Source organism: Orcinus orca, chromosome 11, assembly GCF_937001465.1.
Source record: "Orcinus orca chromosome 11, mOrcOrc1.1, whole genome shotgun sequence".
Taxonomy (NCBI): Eukaryota; Metazoa; Chordata; class Mammalia; order Artiodactyla; family Delphinidae; genus Orcinus; species Orcinus orca.
This window is the reverse complement of record NC_064569.1, coordinates 52,866,511-52,882,651: the sequence shown is the minus strand read 5'-3', so window position 1 is coordinate 52,882,651 and position 16,141 is coordinate 52,866,511. Positions and strand designations below refer to the sequence as shown.

The following is a 16,141-nucleotide window of genomic DNA, read 5'->3' as shown; positions in this document are numbered from 1 at the left end:
ACCATGGGAGCATCAACCTCATTTGTTTCATCAGCCAGGAGCAAGAGAAAAGAGAATGAAGGTGACGGTTCCAGACACTCTATCCTCAGTCATTAGCCAGGACAGCTCCTAATTTGTAATATCACCACTGCATATTTACTGATGGTTTGTGAATGCTGAATTTAAAGTATGAGCAAGAGGACAAAATATGTAACATAACTACTAATGTAAGACTTCTTTCTGTCTTAAGTTCTGGTGGTACTAGTGGTCATGAGTTATAATTTGAGAATCTATATGCTTTGCGTATGTGATTTCATCTTTAATCTTCACAATACTCACATGATGTATGTATTATTACATACAGGGCCGACATTTAGCTTTTACATACCAGTATAACATATGGAGATATTTCTGTTTTAACTAGAAAATAGCTACTCCCCAAACACCACAGTGCCCTCCCTCCCACCCCAGCCATGTCTTTCCTTCCTCCAGAGCCCCCAGATGTCCCCATGATTCAGCAACTAAAAGGTTAACCCTGACACAGGAAGGGCATCCATTCCAAGAGTGACCAGACCCTACCAGCTATTAAGTAGTTTAATTAGCACCACTGATTACATCCTTGTTACAACCTGAAACTGAGGCTCTTGGAAGTAAAAGAAATTTTCCAGTGGGGTAGTGTGACCAGCCTCCCTCTTTTAGAGCTCAGATTGTTGACAGTGATAATGTCCACTTACAGCTTGTCCTTCGCAGAGCACTGAGAAGCAGGCTTCCTCTAACCTCTCTCAGCAATGTTACAAATTGGGGAACATTTCTCAGGAGAGGCAGAAGAAATAAAAATTGGGGTAAAAACATTCCAGGCTTTTGGGTCCCTCGTAGCAGATAAATCACAAGGGAATGAAAAAGCCCTGATCCCTGCTCTAGGAAGACTGAATCAGTTGCTCGCTGAGCCCTTCATTTTTCAGATGAAGGAAGGATTATCATTAAAAAATGTCCAAGACTCAGCTCACCGCCAGCCAAGCCCCGCTTGCCAAAGGTCTCACAAAACACTGGTTTCTTTCACACGTACAGGACCACGCTGTTCTGCTCCTTGCTTTGTTCACTCTCTCTACATCTCCCAGATCGATACATACGCTGTACTTCATTGTTTCTAGGATACGCATTTTCTTCTCATATTTTAACATCTCTGGAATTCTAGCCCAGCTACGAAGCCTGTCTTAGGCCTTTGTACCTTTCAATAATGGGAATAACTGAGTAATTTATTAAGAAATACTTATTACTTAAGTATTAAGGAATAACACTTAATTATTAACGAAAAAATACTATATGCCTCTCTAAGGAGTAATTTATTCAATTCTCTTACAGAAGAGGCTCATTTTCCAGCTGAAGTTTGCAATTAAGATAGAAAACAGCTCCAGCCAAGCTCCACTACCATTCTGAAACAACTTTTTTTTTTAAGTACATTCTCGTTAATGTAAAGAATGGGTACCAGAAATAAAACTAAACATATTTTAGGTAGATCTAAATGGAGTGGCAAAGAAAGCCAGTTTCTTAACCATCTTAGTCTCATTTTCTTCATCTGTACTAATACCTACTATGAACTAAGTAAGCTGTGGAGAGAATAAACATTATCTATAAATTACTCACAACATGTGTAATAAAAAACAAGTCAGGGCTTCCCTGGTGGCGCAGTGGTTGAGAGTCCGCCTGCCAATGCAGGCGACGCGGGTTCGTGCCCCGGTCCGGGAAGATCCCACATGCCGCGGAGCAGCTGGGCCCGTGAGCCACGGCCACTGAACCTGCGCGTCCAGAGCCTGTGCTCCGCAACGGGAGAGGCCACAACAGTGAGAGGCCCGCGTACCGCAGAAAAAAAAAAAAAAACAAGTCAAAAAACAATACACAAAAAAAAAAAAAAAAACAATACACAGCTTATAAACCAAATTATGTAAAACTAATATATGTCTGTGTATGGATATAATACGGTTTAAAAAGAGAAACTCCAAGCTCTTCCTATAGACGTGACCTTTATGGGGTTGATTCAGGGGAAGAGGACAGGGGATGATTAAAGGAAATAATTTTTACTTCAAACACTTCCGTATCACTTGACTTTTGTTAAGGAATATAAATGATTTCTATAATAATAATAAAAAAAAGCCAAAAAGGCATTTATAGAATCCTATTATTACATGAGCTCATTTAAAAAAAGAATAATGTAACTTGTGAATGAACACTAACCCATAGGAACTGAGATGGGGACACACAAAGGAGGACAGGCTTACAGATAAAGCTGAATGTCAATTTCACATGCAGAGTGAAAGCTGCTAAGGAGGAAGGATATACCTTGAAGAACTGTGGCAACTACAATAAATCCTCAATAAAAATCATTTAAATTTTCACTAATTCAATTCTGAGTAAACACTATACAATTTAAAAAAGCTTGCTAAGTTAAGTTTATAATATAAAGATCAAATTGTTTAAATAAATAAATAAATTCAATTTAAATAAATTCATTTGGAGCAGATAATTTAATACCTATTATTCACAAAAAACTAACATTCATATAGTTCCTCAAAACCTATGAACGCCCTCAACCTTCACAACTGTCCCCCACGCACTGTCACTATGACTCCCATTTTACAAATAGTAGAGTGATGTGACATGGGTCGTACACATAAGGCAGAAGATTCCCTATCCCGTGCACTTCCTCAGCCCTGCCACGCTGTCATCCTAACACCCACAATTAGAAGTGATGCTTGTCCACTTTACTAGAAACAGAACTGTTAGGAACTCAGCTTGGCAAGAGTTTGACAGCCATTACTTTGTTTCACAGATGTACTCAAAACAACAAATGTAGTATTTACTTTTCCAGCAAATGTTGCACTTTTCCAGCAAATACTGTACCTTTACAGTATTTGCTGGAAAAGAAAAGCTTCATTCATTAAGACATGCTTTCTCCTGAATGAACCTGGATTACTTAGGGCTTCGCTTTATTTTAAACTAATCATCTACATCCACCTATTTACTCAACAAATATTTACTAAGTCCTTAGTATGCATGTGTCAAGAGCTTACTTCTTTACAAAATTCTAAAGTCATCTGCTTTTGATGATTAATAAATTAGTTTATTTATTTTCAGTGCCTAACGTTTTGCTAGCAATATTTATCTTTACCATCAAATAAAATTATAACTAGTCATTTAATAACTATATTACAAAACTGAAATATTTAACCCTATATAACATAAAAGTTTATACTTACAAGAGTGATGATTACTTTTTGAGAACTGAGAACTGGCATCTTCTTCTGGGAGTCTAACAAAAATAAATGATTTATCTTGTATTGAGACAGGGAATGTTGGATCATCAGAGATATTCAGCTCTGCATCAAATGTTGGAAACTGGCGTCTCGAGATTCTTAAATAAAGGTAAAATAATACACTAACAGCATTAGCATCCAAAAATGTATCTTCACATATGAGCAGAGATAATGTCATTACAAGAATTAATATCTGTGAATAGGTCATAAATAGGGTAAAAGGGCTACCCATATATGCATTATAAATAGTAAATGAGTTTCAAAATACACTTAACTAGACCATAATGTTACTTTTATCCATTAGTCCCCTACCCCTAGCACATTAAAAGCATTAGAAAAAATTGTCATGGAATTTACTAAGCAACATTCTGAGAACTTGACCTGCTTTTCTCCAGACTACTAAAGAACCGTACCAGGTAGGTATTATCCTCATTTCACAGATGAGCGACATGAGGCTTAGTTAACTACAGTGGGGTCGTCCAAGATCACAGAGGTAAAAAGTGGGGTAGCTAGGAGGGAGATTTGGGGCCACTGGGCTCCATATTCCTTTCTATTTAAATTAATTTGAACTCTTTGGGGCCTTTTCCATACATTTACATCATACTCTTTCTTTTCTCCTTTCTTCTATATATATCATATATATGGTCTCATGTTCCCAGCTGAACCCAAGTATCCACATCTTCTCTTTGTTTCTGTTCCCTCATCATCATTCTTTTGTTCTTGTATTCCCCAAGACTAGCAAGTCATATCAGAAAGCACAGTAAAGGCCGAGGGCCTTGTCATACTAGAGTCCCTCCTTGGTTATTTGGAAGAAAACTGACACCCTGTAAAGACCTAACAGCAGCCTAGCTATCAAAGGAATAGTACCCTACTGTGTCATCTTTCAATCCTTCCCAACAGGGCTGGAAGGGAGGAAAGGAGAAAGAGGGAAGAACGCTGTCCCTGCTGGAACTAACCCAGATTTAATTTGGGGTACTGAGAAACACCATGGATTTCCATTTTGCTTCTGACCCAGGACATGTAACATACTTCTATCTCTAGAAGCTTTTCCGTGGTATCACTGGGATCCGTCTGTCATTAAACACTTGGTGATGATGACCAAGAATGACCAAGAATAATGAAAGAAGCACAGCTCAGCCCAAAAGATATCGAAAGGGTTACTAAAAGGAATTCCTAAATTTCAGATAAAATTGAGTTCTAAGAAACCTAATGTGCTTTAGATTCTTCCAAGATTTCTAGACTTTAAAATGACCCATCATCCACCAACATTCCAAAACTGAGGTGGACTTTAGGTAGGAGCAGAAGAGTTATAGGTAAGAGTTATAGAAGAGTTATAGTTACACTTCCAACTGCATTATTTTTCTTAACGTCCCAGTACGAACCTATATCATCTACCCTATTCCTGTCCATTCTGCCTCTACACCCACTATCTTTTCCAGGGTAGATGGGGCAGGGAGATAGTAGGCTTTGAATATTCTAGTTTCTGCTGACATCCAACCAAGAAAATGTTTAAGCAACAAAAACTGCATCTTGTAGTCTAATACAATACCCTGTCCTGCTGAATATCTGAACCCAATAGCTACTGCAAAGACCTCCACATAAGCTAATAAGTTTTTCATCCATCATTAAAGAAATAAGAACTCTTCTGACAGAAAACAAGTCATCGTAAAGTAAGCACTTCTTTGAGCAAAACCTACCTTCCAATTTAATTCTACGTTATCCAGTAAGTCATTTTTTGTCCTCAAGTATAGTCAGAAATCTAGTTCCTGGTCCTAAGCCCCAGATGGATACACAGCAGGTCCAAGGGCAGGACAGACACACACAGAATGTTGTACAAAGAAGACCTAACGCAATGAAGTTTCAGGCTAAATTCGTGATCTCAGCAACAGTTCAGGACCTGTGCTAAATTTTTATTCAAATCAACTATAATCCTCTGCCACTCAGCTGACTGCCCCATGATCCCTATAATTCCCAAAATAACGGACAGTGATAAGGTAGAACCAAAATAATTCCATGCTGATACAGAAATAAAGCATGCACTACAGCCAATAAAGGGAAAATGAAACCTAAAACCAACCAAGAAACAAAAACAGCACCTTGTAAAAGAGAGTCAAAAACAAAGATAAATTTTGGCCCAATGAATAAAAAGTCTCTTAATATTCTGTGGTCCCATCACATCTATTACAGAGGATTACTCTAAAGGCTTATGCAAAGATTAAGGAAAGAGAAGGATTCTTTCCTACTTTAAGGAGAGTAATACGCCACAGGTGCCACCAGGATTCATCAAGGAGTAAAATACCTTTTTCTTTATCTTTTTCTTTTTTTTTTTTTTCCTGCTTTGGGCTCCCCTTATAAAAATTACACAAAATGTCTTCCCCAAGTCACCCTTGAACTCTAATTAATTCATTTCCAAGTCTCTGTTCCCCTTGGGTTTATTCTGGTCTCTAAGCCTGATGCAACTTTATTTCACATATATACTTTTAAAATCAGGAAAACACATTTATACTTAAATTTCAACACTAATTTATCTTGGATCAATAATGAAAAATACTTTGCTTTTCTAACTGTGGGACAAAAGGTATACATATACCTGAAGGACAGAAAAGGTTTGCTAAAAGAGCATAGTGAACATACTGCACTGAATCACCCTAATTCAAAAGCTAATATTTTTTTTTACCTTTATTTCTAATACGACAGAGAGAAAATGCAAAATTTTAGTTATAGTATACCTTGTAGCATTGTCCACAATTAGTTCAGATTCTGCTCTATGGTTTGTCTTTAGTTCAATAGCACAATTTCTTGACTTGAGAGTCTCAAAAAGATCTTTCAGCAAGTTACCAGGTTCAATACTGGGTAACTGTCTAATATCACCTAAAAGGGGGAAAAATACATAGAGTAGGTTTTATGTAACTGGGATCTGGAAATTTAGAAATTATTTTTATTTCTCCCTACTGATATATGCTATAATCATAAAGACTTACTCTGAGGAAAAAAGAAAAAAATCTTCGTTTAAAATTACTTAAGAACATTAAGTCTTCAAAAATATTCAACAACAACAATAGCAACAAAAACCATTCCAATTGGGCTTCCCTGGTGGCGCAGTGGTTGAGAGTCCGCCTGCCGATGCAGGGGACACGGGTTCGTGCCCCGGTCCGGGAGGATCCCACATGCCGCGGAGCGGCTGGGCCCGTGAGCCATGGCCGCTGAGCCCGCGCGTCTGGAGCCTGTGCTCCGCAACGGGAGAGGCCACAACAGTGAGAGGCCCGCAAAAAAAAAAAAAAAAAAAAACCATTCCAATTAAACAATGTAAGATAGAAAAAATAGTGATAACACAGTAAGGTAAAACATGAATTGAACTTTTTTCATATCTATAAACACAGGCAAACTGTTGGGGCATATATTTTCACCAACAGGTAAAGAAAAAAACAGGCCTTAGATATCTAGAATTTAGTCACTTATTCAATCTTGCTCAGTGTCTTACTAAACATGGAAAAATCTATGGCCTCAAATAAACTTAATGTACAAAATGCAAAATAAACAAACCCAGTGCATTTGATAATAAATTCCAGTAATGTAATGATAATATTTTGCTCTATTAAAAATCTTTTTACTTTAAACAAACAAGCAAACCTTAAAGAGAAACTATTTTCTGGGTGGAAACTGAAAGCATGCTTAAGCTATTAATAAAATCAACTGCTTACACAATATCCTCAAATACCTAAAACAGTTATTTATAAATATATTGATTCTCTCATTGCAATTCTATTTTTTCCTCCATTAAAAAACATGGTCTACACATCGGTACTACCTAATAGCATCAAACTGAATCTCACCGGAATTGGAAAGGACTTGTGAGGCTGAGGAGGTCTAATGTGAATTACTAGCTTAAAATCATAAAATTACTTTTAAGTGGTCTATAATTCAGACTTTCTATTACTTCCAAATGATCTACATCCTGATTTACTCTGAGTCTGTGAGAATTTTACTATTTTAATAGTCACCATTTAGGTAATGACAGTAACTCCTCACAACTCTATTTCATTCACAACCTAGCTTGCTGATATCCTGGCCAAAACAAAGAGCCACCCAAGCTGATAGAGAGGCTGGTCAGACTGAACTCAGAGTGGCTTCAGAGTGGGGTCTGAGAAATGGCTTCCCGTCTGTAGGATATGGATATTAAAACAGTGCAATGGTATAAAGAACGTACTAACCACAATAATTTGAACCAAACAATTAGGATACCAACAATATTTTAACTTACCAAGGATAATAAGCTTAGAAAGTTGGGAGCGCTCACACAGTAAATTTAAAACTGATTTAAAGATTCCGACAGATACCAAACTCCCTTCATCCACAACCAGAACTCTAACCGAAGAAAATTTCCATGGCATGTCCTTGGTCATTGTTTTTGTCTCCCATAAGTAGAAGCTATAATTGACCTACAAGCAAAGTATGGCATTTTTAAATTTGGGTTATAAAATTTACCAAAAAAAAAAAAAATTTTTTTTTAACAACATATTCTTTTAAAACAAAACTCTTAAATGGGGAAGGGACAGGGAGGATGTACATAGAGTAACATAGGGAAACAGACTAAAGAAATAGAGAACACAAAAGTTATAGGATGAATCCCAGAAAAGACAGATGAAATAGTTCAAAACATTGCTTCCTAGGGAGTACTTGGTGTGTTTAACAAGCTTCTCACACAGCACCATTCCACTGCAAGAATCCCAACTGTCCTCTTATCACTCTTGACCAGACAGAACTCCCTATTGTTTTCTACCCCCAAATAAACCTTCTCTTGGCCTTCTGAGATGGCCCAAACACTTAAGCCCCTCTCTTCTCCCAACTGTAATACTCCATTCTGGAAATTAGGGGGTGCCTGCCCAAACTAACTATGAAAATACTACTTTTTCTCCTAGTATTCTAAACTCCCTTACTTTCCCAACATTGAAAAAACCACCACCAAGACAACTAAAAAAACTATTTATTACAGGGGTAATAATATTTACTATTTAAAAAAACACAGAAGAGGGAAACATTTTTTTGTAAAATTACAACCAGAGAATGTTAAATATTTTGTTGTATACCATTCCACAAATGTTTCTATGTTGTATGCATATATCTATATATGCTCACTTACACTAAAAAATTATTTGCATTTTTTTCTGCTAAACCCGGTATCCCTAGCCCAAGGATGATAAATAAGTGGCCTAAGTGCCACCTCAATGCCTCTCCTGTGCCCTTACACTCTTTCCTGAGCCTAAACATGGCTTCAGAAATGTCCTCCCAGCATCCCAACCTGATATTAGGATACTACCAATTGATCAGAGTTGGAACTTAAGATGAAATTTAGTAATGATCCCTCTCTGGCCTCTCCTTTTCTAATTCAATCCTTCAGACTAAACAGAAGTGAAGGCGTAATGGAAAAAATCATAAACTGATCAGAAGACTCTTCCACCAATGAGCTACACTGAACTGCTCTAGGATCATGCCCACTCATGTGACAAATAAAAGTAATGCAAAAGCAATTTCTGAGGTGGCTCGTGGGTCTATGATTCCGGTAGCCTTCCTTAGAACTGCTTTCTTCATTTCACTCTCTTGCTTAGGAACCTAAATGGCTCCCCAGTAAATCAAGTCCAAGCTTCTTTGTGAGGTATATAAGGTCTGTAGTAAATGAGGGGATCATGGCACCTTGGTAAGAGAAGCAAGGTGGGAGGTCAGAAATGTGAATCCCAGCGCTAGCTCTGCACTCAGCTAAGGTTTGGGGCCAATTGTTTAACACACCCAAATTTTAAGTGGCTCTCCTGTAAAATGCAGATAACATCACTTACCCACTTCACTCGTTTGTCAAGGATTTAATGAAACGGCAAAATACTTTACAAACTTTAAAGCTCAAATTCCCGGTCTAAACCAAGTGTAATTTCCATTATCTTACAACACACAGACTTCATTCCAATCAATGCAGTCCCCTCAAAACCCTCTATATGCACTTGATCATTCACCTCAATGCCTCTGGGAAGGCCTTTCCCTTAAATAAAATGTTCTTCTCCTTACCTGAGCTTCCTTGTCCATTAGACTCCAATTCAATTATTATTTCCTTCAGAAATCTTCCAACGACTAACTTCCTTGATCTATAAAATGGCAGATCAGGGCTAAAGGAAACTCTCCAACTCTTTACAAGTTTAAAACTTCATGACTCTTAACTATAGCCAAAGCTATTTTTTTCAAGCATCTTAATTCATTTGAAATTTTTATTATGCGACTACTATTTGCCAGGCACTGTTGTAGGCAAAGGAGATAAAGCACTAAACCAGATGATCCAAGTCCTCACTTCGACGGAGCTTTCATTCTACAAAAGGTGGACTCATGTTTGAAGCCAGTCCCACTGAGAAACAGGGCATGTGCCGGAATCTAAACTAAATACAGCATTAAGCATACACTTTAGTTTACCTGACTTTTTTTTTTTCATACTAAGACATTCTCAATGAAGGAAGCGGTACACTGATCTGCTTTCTGGCACAAGCTCCTAACTCACTGCAAACAGTAACAGTTTATATAGACTGGCTGTTTTGAGTGGCACTGATCTAAGTGATTAGCCACCACAAGGCAAGGATCTAGAAGACATTCAATAAATGCCTACTGGAAGAGTCAGTGTCAGAGTGAGGAGGTGTGAGAGCGTGGCAGCTCCTGGCTTTGGAAATGGAGGAAGGAAGCCACGATCCAAGAAATGTCGGCATCCTCCGGGAAGGAGCTTGGCCCCGATGACACCTTGACACACTGTGACCTCTGTTTTGGACTGCTAGCTTTCAGAACTAGCAAGAAATTTGGGTACAGAGAAGTTAAATAACTTGTTGAATATGAAACAACCAGCAAGGATGGAGACAGTATTCAGCCAAGTTCTATTTTTAGGTTTTTGAGAAACCAGCATACTCTTTTCCACAGTGCTGCACCAGTTACATTCTCACCAACAATATAGTCTTGGGGGAGTGTACTTTCTAAGAATTTGTCCAGGGACGAGGGGAAGATGGCGGAAGAGTAAGACGCGGAGATCACCTTCCTCCCTACAGATACACCAGAAATACATCTACACGTGGAACAACTCCTACAGAACACCTACTGAATGCTGGCAGAAGACCTCAGACCTCCCAAAAGGGAAGAAACCCCCACGTACCTGGGTAGGGCAAAAGAAAAAAGAATAAACAGAGACAAAAGGATAGGGACGGGACCTGCACCAGTGGGAGGGAGCTGTGAAGGAAGAAAGTTTTCCACACACTAGGAAGCCCCTTTGCGCGCGGAGACTGCGGGTGGCGGAGGGGGAAGCTTCGGAGCCGCGGAGGAGAGCACAGCAACAGGGGTGTGGGGGGCAAAGCGGAGAGATTCCCGCACAGAGGATCAGGGCCGACCGGCACTCACCAGCCCGAGAGGCTTGTCTGCTCACCCGCCGGGGCGGGCGGGGCTGGGAGTTGAGGCTCGGGTTTCGGTCGGAGCGCCGGGAGAGGACTGGGGTTGGTGGCGTGAACACAGTCTGCAGGGGGTTAGTGCACCATGGCTAGCCGGGAGGGAGCCCGGTGAAAAGTCTGGAGCTGCCGAAGAGGCAAGAGACTTTCTCTTCCCTCTTTCTGTGCGCGAGGAGAGGGGATTAATTAAGAGCGCTGCTTAAAGGAGCTCCAGAGATGGGCGTGAGCTGCGGCTAAAAGCACGGACCCCACAGACGGGCATGAGACGCTAAGGCTACTGCTGCCGCCACCAAGAAGCCTGTGTGCGAACACAGGTCACTATCCACACCACCCTTCGGGGGAGCCTGTGCAGCCCGCCACAGCCAGGTTCCCGTGATCCACGGACAACTTACCCGAGAGAACGCACGGCGCGCCTCAGGCTGGTGCAACGTCACGCCGGCCTCTGCCGCCGCAGGCCCGCCCCGCACTCCATGCCCCTCCCTCCCCCCCGGCCTGAGTGAGCCAGAGCCCCCGAATCAGCAGCTCCTTTAACCCCGTCCAGTCTGAGCGAAGAACAGACGCCCTCTGGCAATCTACACGCAGAGGTGGGGCCAAATCCAAAGCTGAGACCCTGGGAGCTGTGAGAACAAACGAGAGAAAGGGAAATCTCTCCCAGCAGCCACAGGAGCAGCGGATTAAAGCTCCACAATCAACTTGATGTACCCTGCATCTGTGGAATACATGAATAGACGAGTCATCCCAAATTGAGGAGGTGGACTTTGAGAGCAAGATTTATGATTTTTCCCCCTTTTCCTCTTTTTGTGAGTGTGTATGTGCATGCTTCTGTGTGAGATTTTGTCTGTATAGCTTTGCTTCCACCATTTCTCCTAGGGTTGTATCCGTCCGTTTTTTTTTAAATTTTTTTTCTTAATAATTATTTTTTAATAACTATATTATATTTTACTTTATTTTATTTTACTTTATCTTTTCTTTCTTTTTTCCGTCCTTCCCTCCTTCCTTCCTTCCTCCCACCGTCCCTCCCTCCCTCCCTCCCTTTCTTTCTTTCCTTCTTTCTTTCTTCCTTCCTTCCCTCCTTTCTTTCTTTCTTTCTTTCTTCCTACTTCTACTAATTCTTTCTCTCTGCCTTTTCTCCCTTTTATTCTGAGCCGTGTGGATGAAAGGCTCTTGGTGCTGCAGTCAGGAGTCAGTGCTGTGCCTCTGAGGTGGGAGAGCCAACTTCAGGACACTGGTCAAAAAGAGACCTCCCAGCTCCACATAATATCAAATGGCGAAAATCTCCCAGAGATCTCCATCTCAACACCAGCACCCAGCTTCACTCAACGACCAGCAAGCTACAGTGCTGGACACCGTGTGCCAAACAACTAGCAAAACAGGAACACAACCCCACCCATTAGCAGAGAGGCTGCCTAAAATCATAATAAGTCCACAGACACCCCAAAACACACCACCAGACGTGGACCTGCCCACCAGAAAGACAAGATCCAGCCTCATCCACCAGAACACAGGCACTAGTCCCCTCCACCAGGAATCCTACACAACCCACTGAACCAACCTTAGCCACTGGGGACAAACACCAAAAACAACGGGAACTACGAACCTGCAGCCTGCAAAAAGGAGACCCCAAACACAGTAAGATAAGCAAAATGAGAAGACAAAAAAACACACCGCAGATGAAGGAGCAAGATAAAAACCCACCAGACCTAACAAATGAAGAGGAAACAGGCAGTCTACCTGAAAAAGAATTCAGAATAATGATAGTAAAGATGATCCAAAATCTTGGAAATAGAATAGACAAAATGCAAGAAACATTTAACAAGGACCTAGAAGAACTAAAGATGAAACAAACAATAATGAACAACACAATAAATGAAATGAAAAATACTCCAGATGGGATCAATAGCAGAATAACTGAGGCAGAAGAACGGATAAGTGACCTGGAAGATAAAATAGTGGAAATAACTGCTGCAGACCAGAATAAAGAAAAGAGAATGAAAAGAACTGAGGACAGTCTCAGAGACCTCTGGGACAACATTAAACGCACCAACATTCGAATTATAGGGGTTCCAGAAGAAGAAGAGAAAAAGAAAGGGACTGAGAAAATATTTGAAGAGATTATAGTTGAAAACTTCCCTAATATGGGAAAGGAAATAGTTAATCAAGTCCAGGAAGCACAGAGAGTCCCATACAGGATAAATACAAGGAGAAATACGCCAAGACACATATTAATCAAACTGTCAAAAATTAAATACAAAGAAAGCATATTAAAAGCAGTCAAGGGAAAAACAACAAATAACACACAAGGGAATCCCCATAAGGTTAACAGCTGATCTCTCAGCAGAAACTCTGCAAGCCAGAAGGGAGTGGCAGGACATATTGAAAGTGATGAAGGAGAAAAACGTGCAACCAAAATTACTCTACCCAGCAAGGATCTCATTCAGATTTGATGGAGAGATTAAAAGCTTTACAGACAAGCAAAAGCTGAGAGAGTTCAGCACCACCAAACCAGCTCTACAACAAATGCTAAAGGAACTTCTCTAGACAAGAAACACGAGAAGGAAAAGACCTACAATAAGAAACCCAAAACAATTTAGAAAATGGGAATAGGAACATACATATCAATAATTACCTTAAATGTAAATGGAATAAATGCTCCCACCAAAAGACACAGATTGGCTGAATGGATACAAAAACAAGACCCATATATATGCTGTCTACAAGAGACCCACTTCAGACCTAGAGACACATACAGACTGAAAGCAAGGGGATGGAAAAAGATATTCCATGCAAATGGAAACCAAAAGAAAGCTGGAGTAGCAATTCTCATATCAGACAAAATAGACTTTAAAATAAAGACTATTAGAAGAGACAAAGAGGGACACTACATAATGATCAAGGGATCAATCCAAGAAGAAGATATAACAATTGTAAATATTTATGCACCCAACATAGGAGCACCTCAATACATAAGGCAAATACTAACAGCCATAAAAGGGGAAATCGACAGTAACACATTCATAGTAGGGGACTTTAACACCCCACTTTCACCCATGGACAGATCATCCAAAATGAAAATAAATAAGGAAACACAAGCTTTAAATGATACATTAAACAAGATTGACTTAATTGATATTTATAGGACACTTCATCCAAAAACAACAGAATACACATTTTTCTCAAGTGCTCATGGAACATTCTCCAGGATAGCTCATATCTTGGGTCACAAATCAAGCCTGGGTAAATTTAAGAAAATTGAAACTGTATCAAGTATCTTTTCTGACCACAACGCCATGAGACTAGATATCAATTACAGGAAAAGATCTGTAAAAAATACAAACACATGGAGGCTAAACAATACACTACTTAATAACGAAGTGATCACAGAAGAAATCTAACAGGAAATCAAAAAATACCTAGAAACAAATGACAATGGAGACACGACGACTCAAAACCTATGGGATGCAACAAAAGCAGTTCTAAGAGGGAAGTTTATATCAATACAAGCCCACCTTAAGAAACAGGAAACATCTCGAATAAACAACCTAACCTTGCACCTAAAGCAATTAGAGAAAGAAGAACAAAAAAACCCCAAAGTCAGCAGAAGGGAAGAAATCATAAAAATCAGATCAGAAATAAATGAAAAAGAAATGAAGGAAACGATAGCAAAGATCAATAAAACTAAAAGCTGGTTCTTTGAGAAGATAAACAAAATAGATAAACCATTAGCCAGACTCATCAAGAAAAAAAGGGAGAAGACTCAAATCAATAGAATTAGAAATGAAAAAGGAGAAGTAACAACTGACACTGCAGAAATACAAAAGATCATGAGAGATTACTACAAGCAACTCTATGCCAATAAAATGGACAATCTGGAAGAAATGGACAAATTCTTAGAAATGCACAACCTGCCAAGACTGAATCCGGAACAAATAGAAAATATGAACAGACCAATCACAAGCACTGAAATTGAAACTGTGATTAAAAATCTTCCAACAAACAAAAGCCCAGGACCAGATGGCTTCACAGGAGAATTCTATCAAACATTTAGAGAAGAGCTAACGCCTATCCTTCTCAAACTCTTCCAAAATATAGCAGAGGGAGGAACACTCCCAAATTCATTCTACGAGGCCACCATAACCTTGATACCAAAACCAGACAAGGATGTCACAAAGAAAGAAAACTACAGGCCAATATCACTGATGAACATAGATGCAAAAATCCTCAACAAAATACTAGCAAACAGAATCCAACAGCACATTAAAAGGATCATACATCATGATCAAGTGGGGTTTATTCCAAGAATGCAAGGATTCTTCAATATATGCAAATCAATCAATGTGATAAACCATATAAACAAATTGAAGGAGAAAAACCATATGATCATCTCAATAGATGCAGAGAAAGCTTTTGACAAAATTCAACACCGATTTATGGTAAAAACCCTGCAGAAAGTAGGCATAGAGGGGACTTTCCTCAACATAATAAAGGCCATATATGACAAACCCACAGCCAACATCATCCTCAATGGTGAAAAACTGAAAGCATTTCCACTAAGATCAGGAAGAAGACAAGGTTGCCCACTCTCACCACTCTTATTCAACATAGTTTGGGAAGTTTTAGCCACAGCAATCAGAGAAGAAAAGGAAATAAAAGGAATCCAAATTGGAAAAGAAGAAGTAAAGCTGTCACTGTTTGCAGATGACATGATACTATACATAGAGAATCCTAAAGATGCTACCAGAAAACTACTAATCAATGAATTTGGTAAAGTTGCAGGATACAAAATTAATGCACAGAAATCTCTTGCATTCCTATACACTAATGATGAAAAATCTGAAAGTGAAATCAAGAAAACACTCCCATTTACCACTGCAACAAAAAGAATAAAATATCTAGGAATAAACCTACCTAAGGAGACAAAAGACCTGTATGCAGAAAACTATAAGACACTGATGAAAGAAATTAAAGATGATACAAATAGATGGAGAGATACACTATGTTCTTGGATTGGAAGAATGAACATTATGAAAATGACTCTACTACCCAAAGCAATCTACAGATTCAATGCAATCCCTATCAAACTACCACTGGCATTTTTCACAGAACTAGAACAAAAAATTTCACAATTTGTATGGAAACACAAAAGACCCCGAATAGCCAAAGCAATCTTGAGAACAAAAAACGGAGCTGGAGGAATCAGGTTCCCTGACTTCAGACTATACTACAAAGCTACAGTAATCAAGACAGTATGGTACTGGCATAAAAACAGAAAGATAGATCAATGGAATAGGATAGAAAGCCCAGAGATAAACCCACGCACATACGGTCACCTTATCTTCGATAAAGGAGGCACAAATGTACAATGGAGAAAGGACAGCCTCTTCAATAAGTGGTGCT

General features: G+C 39.4%; 1 protein-coding gene across 1 annotated transcript in view; it reads right to left on the bottom strand.

The window, feature by feature from the left end:
• HELB (DNA helicase B) overlaps positions 1-16,141 on the bottom strand; it is a 44,234-nt gene that overhangs the window by 19,232 nt on the left and 8,861 nt on the right. The window contains exons 5-7 of the mRNA XM_004276602.3: positions 7,552-7,729; positions 6,020-6,161; positions 3,234-3,388 (exon numbers count right to left, since the gene is read on the bottom strand). Of these exons, the coding sequence (XP_004276650.1) occupies positions 3,234-3,388; positions 6,020-6,161; positions 7,552-7,729 (475 nt within the window). The remainder of the gene's footprint in view (positions 1-3,233; positions 3,389-6,019; positions 6,162-7,551; positions 7,730-16,141) is intronic.